At 46.5% G+C, this 10,000-nt stretch overlaps 1 protein-coding gene across 1 annotated transcript in view; it reads right to left on the bottom strand.

Annotated features, from left to right (window-relative positions):
* Positions 1-10,000, bottom strand: part of ano2b (anoctamin 2b) — a gene marked incomplete at both ends in the record, with an annotated part of 90,510 nt that overhangs the window by 29,553 nt on the left and 50,957 nt on the right. The window contains 6 exons of the mRNA XM_083794575.1: positions 315-457; positions 1,208-1,308; positions 1,913-1,970; positions 3,115-3,226; positions 6,397-6,598; positions 7,461-7,535. Coding sequence (XP_083650701.1) covers positions 315-457; positions 1,208-1,308; positions 1,913-1,970; positions 3,115-3,226; positions 6,397-6,598; positions 7,461-7,535 — 691 coding nt within the window. The remainder of the gene's footprint in view (positions 1-314; positions 458-1,207; positions 1,309-1,912; positions 1,971-3,114; positions 3,227-6,396; positions 6,599-7,460; positions 7,536-10,000) is intronic.

The raw sequence follows: 10,000 nt of genomic DNA, 5'->3' as shown, positions 1-10,000 counted from the left end.
TCTAAAACACCCTGGACAACGCTCCACACGTCCCAGACTCTTCTCCCTTCCCTAAAACACCCTGGACAACGCTCCACACGTCCCAGACTCTTCTCCCTTCTCTAAAACACCCTGGACAACACTCCACACGTCCCAGACTCTTCTCCCTTCTCTAAAACACCCTGGACAACGCTCCACACGTCCCAGACTCTTCTCCCACCAACGTGGGGGTAAAAAAAGCCTGTCCTCTATGACCACTCAATGCTCAGACTGAGGAAGGGGGTCATATGCATGTCAGCGTGCGTGCGTGCGTGCACAGTGCACAGTGCACTCACTCATCTCCATGTATTCGGGGGTGAGGCCCTCAAAGGGAACCAGTTCATAGTCCAGGTTCCACTGCTGTGGAGGTCTGCTCCTCTCCTCCTCCCTCTCCTCCTCACCCTTATCCTTCATTGTACGAATCAGCTTCTTCAGCTTCCTGGACAGATGGAGGAGAGGAGAGGAGAGGAGAGGAGAGGAGAGGAGAGGAGAAGAGAGGAGAGGAGAGGAGAGGAGAGGAGAGGAGTCATAAAACTATGACGAAAAATGTTCGTGGACTCTGGACTCTAGTGTGTAAATGTGCGCCGTAGGCATATATACTGCCGTGCATTATTCATCCCCCCCCCAACAAAAAAATAGTGCCTTCCCAAATCCCATCACTCTTTAATGAGGGTGTGGAGTCAGAAAGTGCTCTCAGCTGTACTGTACACATGGGCATTATACTGTACGTGCACACAACTGTACACAGTTAACACCCATAAAATACAAATATTAATATAGCTGCAAGCAGCGAGAAGACATATACAATGGTAAATGGTGCATAGATGGTGCATATTGTGCATTATATTCACCCATTCGCACACCTTTACATAGATGGTGCATTATATTCACCCATTCACACACATTCATACCGACGGCGGGGGAAACCATGCAAGGCACCAACCTGCACATCGGGAGCAATTAGGGGTTCAGAGTCTTGCTCGAGGACACTTCGACACTGACTTGCGGTTCCCATCCGGCTACTCTACCCCTGAGCCACTCTCTTCACAGTGAGTCCCTTCTTTGAGTTGGAGACGACTGGTCACTTTTTCCGGTTACGCTGATTTGCGTGCGTGTGTATTGTGTACTCACGGTGCGTGTGTGTATTGTGTGTGTATTGTGTGTGTATTGTGTACATGTGTGTACTCACGGGATGCCAATCTCAAAGATGTTGTTCTGAATGAGCTGCTTCCCCAACATTATGATACTGAGCTGAATACACAACTCTATGAGACAACCTCCAGGAGCACACTGAGGGAGAGAGACACAGAGACAGAGACAGAGAGAGAGAGAGAGAGAGAGAGAGAGAGAGAGAGAGAGAGAGATGAGAACGGTTTGTAGGCCCACAGATCCTGAAAGGTCTGATTGATTGATTGATTGATTGATTGATTGATTGATTGATTGATTGAACATTTTATTCCACAGCATGTAGAATGGGTACAATACAAAAACTGCTACTTTGTGGACGACACCATGAGAAGCACAAGACTTGTTTCCATCAGGGTCCTCCATTTTCAATTCATCAGAACATTTAAAGACGTACAGTACAGATGTACACTTGTATGGAAAACAGGAAATCATCATAGGTACCGCTGTGGGCGAGGCCAAAGGGCCTGTTTGTGTGGACTAGGTGTGGACTAGGTACCCTCACAAAGGGCCTGTTTGTGTGGACTAGGTGTGGACTAGGTACCCTCACAAAGGGCCTGTTTGTGTGGACTAGGTACCCTCACAAAGGGCCTGTTTGTGTGGACTAGGTACCCTCACAAAGGGCCTGTTTGTGTGGACTATGTGTGGACTAGGTATACCCTCACAAAGAAACATGCAGTGATCCTGGTGTCTATATCACACGACTCACCTCTTCCATACGATAGTCATTGAAGACGTAAACATAGTTTCCTGGTCGTCCGGCAAATCTGAAAGAGCACGCACACACGCGCACACACACGTGCACACACACACACACACACACACACACACACACACACACACACACACACACACACACACACACACACACACACACACACACACACACACACACACACACACACACATTTAAGCCTACAGTACTGTCCCCTTAAAGAAAGCCACATAGAAGATCTTACCTCCCCTTAAAGAAAGCCACATAGAAGATCTTACCTCCCCTTAAAGAAAGCCACATAGAAGATCTTACCTCCCCTTAAAGAAAGCCACATAGAAGATCTTACCTCCCCTTAAAGAAAGCCACATAGAAGATCTTACCTCCCCTTAAAGAAAGCCACATAGAAGATCTTACCTCCCCTTAAAGAAAGCCACATAGAAGATCTTACCTCCCCTTAAAGAAAGCCACATAGAAGATCTTACCTCCCCTTAAAGAAAGCCACATAGAAGATCTTACCTCCCCTTAAAGAAAGCCACATAGAAGATCTTACCTCCCCTTAAAGAAAGCCACATAGAAGATCTTACCTCCCCTTAAAGAAAGCCACATAGAAGATCTTACCTCCCCTTAAAGAAAGCCACATAGAAGATCTTACCTCCCCTTAAAGAAAGCCACATAGAAGATCTTACCTCCCCTTAAAGAAAGCCACATAGAAGATCTTACCTCCCCTTAAAGAAAGCCACATAGAAGATCTTACCTCCCCTTAAAGAAAGCCACATAGAAGATCTTACCTCCCCTTAAAGAAAGCCACATAGATGATCTTACCTCCCATTAAAGAAAGCCACATAGAAGATCTTACCTCCCCTTAAAGAAAGCCACATAGAAGATCTTACCTCCCCTTAAAGAAAGCCACATAGAAGATCTTACCTCCCCTTAAAGAAAGCCACATAGAAGATCTTACCTCCCCTTAAAGAAAGCCACATAGAAGATCTTACCTCCCCTTAAAGAAAGCCACATAGAAGATCTTACCTCCCCTTAAAGAAAGCCACATAGAAGATCTTACCTCCCCTTAAAGAAAGCCACATAGAAGATCTTACCTCCCCTTAAAGAAAGCCACATAGAAGATCTTACCTCCCCTTAAAGAAAGCCACATAGAAGATCTTACCTCCCCTTAAAGAAAGCCACATAGAAGATCTTACCTCCCCTTAAAGAAAGCCACATAGAAGATCGGTGCATAAGCATTCATGAACTTCAGCAAGAAGGCCTTCAGGATGAGATGCTCTTCAAAGGTTGAATCTGTTTTAGGAATCTCTGTGAGAGAGACAGAGAGAGAGACAGAGACAGAGACAGAGACAGAGACAGAGACAGGGAAGTTCAATTCAGTGTCTTTATTGTCATTGCAATGATGTACTGTACTGTACTGTACTGTACTGTACTGTACTGTACTGTACTGTACTGTACTGTACTGTACTGTACTGTACTGTACTGTACTGTACTGTACTGTACTGTACTGTACTGTGCCCGTACTGTACTGTACTGTACAAGCCCTCCTCCCTGGCCTCTCTCTATCTGTGTGTGTGTGTGTGTGTGTGTGTGTGTGTGTGTGTGTGTGTGTGTGTGTGTGTGTGTGTGCGCGTGTGTGTGTAATGTGTCTGTATACATTCACTGCGGTCTACATTCACTGCGGTGGCCCCGTGACAATTATGAGAACTTTTTGTTTCACAACGTAGTATTGGCAAGTAGTATACTTGCCAATACTACAGGCAATCACAGCTCAATGAGCACGCCATGACAGGCACCACAGCTCAATGCACACGCCATGACAGGCACAACAGCTCAGTGGAGGCAGGCACCACAGCTCAGTGAGACCGCCATGACAGGCACCACAGCTCAGTGAGACCGCCATGACAGGCACCACAGCTCAGTGAGACCGCCATGACAGGCACCGACAAGAAATGTTACAGGCAAGCGCCAGCCACAGTATACAATCTCACAGGAGTGCATGACACATGACATTTAAATAGGTCATTTAGGGCAGTGGTTTTCAACCAGTGGTCCTCGAGGGGGTTCCAGGTGGTCCCCAAAATGATGGAGAGTTGGTAAACAAATGGACCCTTATAGATCTTTAACTCTTGAGAGAGTTGGTAAACAAATGGACCATTATAGATCTTTATATTATATTATATTATATTATATTATATCATATCATATCATATCATATCATATCATATCATATCATATCATATCATATCATATCATATCATATCATATCATATTATTAGAGATATTTAACTCTTGAGAGCGTAAACACTCTCAAAAGTTAAATTATTGTCTATGAATGGCATGCCCAAAATTGCGGCGCCCGGATTAAAGTTGATGACACTATAGTGTGTGTCCGTGCGTGCACGGCACGCGTGCATGTGCATTCACTCACGCATAGGCTTAGAGGCTGTGCATAATTCAACACTGCTCATTCACATTGCATGCACACACATGCGCGTACGGACACACACACGCACACACAAAGGATTAGAGACTATGGATTTCACTATTGCCCATTCATATCTCTCTCACTCACTCGCACGCACGCATGCACGCACACGCAAACGCACACACACACACACACACACACACACACACACACACACACACACACACACACACACACACACACACACACACACACACACACACACACACACACACACACACACACACACACACACACACACACACACGTGTGTAGCATGTACGGCACAGATTAATGCCATCAGTCAAAAAAGCACAGAACTGGAGCGCATGCACAGAACATGAACGACCAACATTGCTGGAATTCCTACTGGGCCGAAACATGAATGGTTCTGGATTGTGAGAGACACGCGGGGGGGGGGGGGGGAAGTACCGTCGTTAAAAATGACAAGAGCAACATTTGACGGAGCAATTAGGAAGGCATTCACGCTGCCGTGGAGCGGACGGACGGACGGACGGACGGCCGGCCCACGCGTTATGAATGGTGGCGTCCGGTGCGATGACCGCACAATGGAGCTTCACATTCAACGGCAGAGAGGGGGGGTGGGGGGGGTTGACCAGACGACAGTGGTGGAAAGTAACTAAGTACATTTACTTAAGTACTGTACTTAACTGTACCGTGAATTAAGTTTGTCTTGATCCTATAAAGGATAAATGGAAAAATACATTCTTTGTTGCTGATGGTGTTATAGACCAGCAGACATGGAGGGAAAATAATCCAGGAAATCAACTGGCACTGAAACACCTGACACAGAAACACCTGGCACTGAAACACCTGGCACTGAAACACCTGGCACTGAAACACCTGGCACTGAAACACCTGGCACTGAAACACCTGGCACAGAAACACCTGGCACTGAAACACCTGGCACAGAAACACCTGGCACTGAAACACCTGGCACAGAAACACCTGGCACTGAAACACCTGGCACAGAAACACCTGGCACAGAAACACCTGGCACTGAAACACCTGGCACAGAAACACCTGGCACTGAAACACCTGGCACTGAAACACCTGGCACTGAAACACCTGGCACAGAAACACCTGGCACTGAAACACCTGGCACAGAAACACCTGGCACTGAAACACCTGGCACAGAAACACCTGGCACAGAAACACCTGGCACTGAAACACCTGGCACAGAAACACCTGGCACTGAAACACCTGGCACAGAAACACCTGGCACTGAAACATCTGGCACAGAAACACCTGGCACTGAAACACCTGGCACTGAAACACCTGGCACAGAAACATCTGGCACAGAAACACCTGGCACTGAAACACCTGACACAGAAACACCTGGCACTGAAACACCTGGCACTGAAACATCTGGCACAGAAACATCTGGCACAGAAACACCTGGCACAGAAACACCTGGCACTGAAACACCTGGCACTGAAACACCTGGCACTGAAACACCTGGCACTGAAACACCTGGCACTGAAACACCTGGCACAGAAACACCTGGCACTGAAACACCTGGCACTGAAACACCTGGCACTGAAACACCTGGCACTGAAACACCTGGCACAGAAACACCTGGCACAGAAACACCTGGCACAGAAACATCTGGCCATGAAATCACCTGTCTGTCTGTCTGTCTGTCTGTCTGTCTGTCTGTCTGTCTGTCTGTCTGTCTGTCTGTCTGTCTGTCTGTCTGTTGGAAGTAGGTTAAACTACAGGCATGTCTGATGACATCTCTCTCTCCCACTCTCTCTCTCTCCCTCTCTCTCTCACTCGCGTGCCAGACTAAATGGGAATAGGCACGGTGCACATCAAAGTTTCATCAAACCAGCAGACGCACGTGCACGCATGATGCATGTCTGTTCTGTCTCTGTGTGTGTCTCTGTATGTGTGTGTGTGTGTGTGTGTGTGTGTGTGTGTGTGTGTGTGTGTGTGTGTGTGTGTGTGTGCACGTGCGTGCGTGCGTGCGTGCGTCTCAGACACGTACCCAGCTCGGTCAGCCACACGGCGACAGCCCCGTAGATCTCGTCCAGGATCAGGATGACCACCAGGTTGATGAGCACGGCCGTTGCAGTCACGGTGATCCTGACGTTGGCCTTGGTCTCCGGGTCAGGACTCATGGCCATCAGCGCCGACACCGTGATGCGGTACACGATGACCCCGAACACCGCAGAGAACGTCAGGCCAAACTATGAGAGAGAGAGAGAGAGAGAGAGAGAGAGAGAGATGGGAGGATGATAATGCACCTTGCTGAATATTTCAAAGAACAAAATCAATGTAGGTCGTGCCTTTTAACGGTTAATGTTCCTGCCTCTGCCCTCGGGCACTCAGAGTCATCCATTCCTTCATTTGTTCGTGCACATTAGGTCTCGTCACGTCAAGTCATTAAAAAGCAAATCATAAACACCTCGGTTTGATTGCGTATATTATGATTGAGTGATGATCGGTGCACTCCATGTTGCTCCCTGGAAGGAAAGAAACGTGCTTGTTCTCAATTGTGCTCGGTCTCTATTGCGCATGTTTCTGTCCTTCCAGGGAGCAACATGGGGTCCACCGTACAGTCTTCTGTCCTTCCAGGGAGCAACATGGAGTCCACCGTACAGTCTTCTGTCCTTCCAGGGAGCAACATGGAGTCCACCGTACAGTCTTCTGTCCTTCCAGGGAGCAACATGGAGTCCACCGTACGGTCTTCACTTCCTGTCCTCTTTTAATAGTCCTTGGTTTAGGGCTCCATTGGAACGGCTCATAACTCAAAATCTACAGCGATGTTCTGTCTTCATTTCTGACTTTAGGAAGCATCTCATTCTGGAGTAGAAAATTGGAAATCATGCATGACGGTTTTCTGGAAAACCCTATGTTTCTATGTTAGTGGTGCTCAAACTATTTCATGTCAAGAAGTACCTACAGAATTATCTGTGGCACTCGGTGCCAAGCTATGAGCTTGTAGATCTGCTTTATTTTTTGACAGCTAAAGTTTAAAATAATGGTTAAAGTGGTTGAAATCTATGAGGTGACACAGATGCGCCCTCCATGTATTATTCATGTACTCACCATGAAGAGGATAGAGGAGAGGTTGATGCAGTATCCAGGCATCCGGTCTCTCCAGGTCAGCTTCTTTATGGCGGTCTGACCCCAAAAACACAGGAGGAGACAGGTCAAACATGAAGACAGTAGGACAGGTCAAACATGAAGACAGTAGGACAGGTCAAACATAGAAGACAGTAGGACAGGTCAAACATGAAGACAGTAGGACAGGTCAAACATAGAAGACAGTAGGACAGGTCAAACATGAAGACAGTAGGACAGGTCAAACATGAAGACAGTAGGACAGGTCAAACATGAAGACAGTAGGACAGGTCAAACATAGAAGACAGTAGGACAGGTCAAACATGAAGACAGTAGGACAGGTCAAACATAGAAGACAGTAGGACAGGTCAAACATGAAGACAGTAGGACAGGTCAAACATGAAGACAGTAGGACAGGTCAAACATGAAGACAGTAGGACAGGTCAAACATGAAGACAGTAGGACAGGTCAAACATAGAAGACAGTAGGACAGGTCAAACATTAAGACAGTAGGACAGGTCAAACATAGAAGACAGTAGGACAGGTCAAACATAGAAGACAGTAGGACAGGTCAAACATAGAAGACAGTAGGACAGGTCAAACATGAAGACAGTAGGACAGGTCAAACATAGAAGACAGTAGGACAGGTCAAACATAGAAGACAGTAGAACAGGTCAAACATGAAGACAGTAGGACAGGTCAAACATGAAGACAGTAGGACAGGTCAAACATGAAGACAGTAGGACAGGTCAAACATGAAGACAGTAGGACAGGTCAAACATGAAGACAGTAGGACAGGTCAAACATAGAAGACAGTAGGACTACAAAAAAAAGCTTATTTCCCTGAACAATCAGATACATGAAAGAACTGATAAGAAACAGAGAGAATCAGAGATAAGGGAAATGCTACCCTCCCCCACACCATCACCCTCTTCTCGCACTATTAAGCTCGAATTTCACCTTTCTAAACTAAATGTGTTGTATATTTATATGGAACATAGCCTAAACTAAATGTGTTATTTATATGGAACATACAGTAGCCTACTGTGAAGAAGTTGTTCACACAAAGTTCACCTAACTTTGCTACTACAGGGAAAGCATGCGCATGTACATAATTATGCTACTCTTTTTTTACACTCTATATTATATCCCTTTGTTTGCTGTTTGATGTTATATTTTATATGCTGCTGCATTGTCTCTCATGTACCTGTACACAAGATGGAACAATACAGTACAACCTCGAGGACAGGTCAAGTTCAGTTCACTTTATTTACCGGTATGTCGACGGAATCAACACAGAGTGGTTCTCAACCTAGACTAGACTAAAAGGGAAATTGCTTGCCCTCAAAATCAACACTGCTGTGTGTGTGTGTGTGTGTGTGTGTGTGTGTGTGTGTGTGTGTGTGTGTGTGTGTGTGTGTGTGTGTGGTGTGCACACGTGAGCCACCTCCACCTCCCATGACCCCCTAACACGACTCAAGAATGTGCCCAGGACCACTGAACACAGTGACCCAGTTACCCCTCACTGATCTTTTGGTCAAATATGGTGTGATCTCCCTTAATACAAAGCCACACACACACACACACACACACACACACACACACACACACACACACACACACACACACACACACACACACACACTCACACGCTGCACACACACAAACCACATGTGCATACGTTGTCCATCTGTGCACACAAATAGGCAAGGAGAGAGAGAGAGAGAGAGAGAGAGGTAGGGACAGAACTGTTGAGAAGTGAATGGTCCTGTAATAAAGCTCATTGGCAAAGCATCAGCACCACCTAGCGGATCAAATGACACACTGCAATCTTCCTGAGACGTCCATATTTCAACAGGCTGAAAACATCAGCAGTGGAAAAAAGTATCAATCCTGCAAAAACATTAAAGTATATGAATGATACATGCAAAACTGTATAGACTAGGTTCCAGGGACCCCCAGAAGCAAAGATTGGAGTAAAAAAAGTTTGATAAATAAATGAAATGAATAAATAAAAAATCCTCAGTGATGCATCATTATGGTCATCAGGGTTTCGGGTGTCGCAACATCATACCCCTCACTCAGGTGACCCAGCTGGGGGTGATCAAGTCCCGACTTAAGTCCCAGTAGCTACCCTCGATCAGTCCTATTAGGAAAAAAACCAGGGCCACACAATCCGATGAGGTACCATTCTGGCACATGGAAGGACTAGGCTCTGTGGGTTGTCTCCTGTCCGGGCCCCTCCTACGTCTCACCAGGTCCACTCCTGCTCTCACCAGGCCCAGGACCTGTGCGTTGCACCAGACTCCCAGCACCAGACACTTCATTCAGGAGTGGCGGATTCTTGAGCCGCAACGGTTCTGCAGGCTCCACCTGAGCAATAGTGGTGCTGCATGCTCCGCTTGCGGCCCTCCTAAAGGCCTCACAGAGGGTATAATATATATCTTAAAAGATTTTTCAAAATGTTCTATTTTCTATTTTTCTACAAGCTCATCGAGTGGCACGAAGTGATGCACTATGAGCTT

The sequence above is a fragment of the Protomyctophum parallelum genome (genome assembly GCF_964188405.1).
Source record: "Protomyctophum parallelum genome assembly, chromosome: 22".
NCBI classification, from domain to species: Eukaryota; Metazoa; Chordata; class Actinopteri; order Myctophiformes; family Myctophidae; genus Protomyctophum; species Protomyctophum parallelum.
This window is presented reverse-complemented; position numbering and strand designations above follow the sequence as displayed.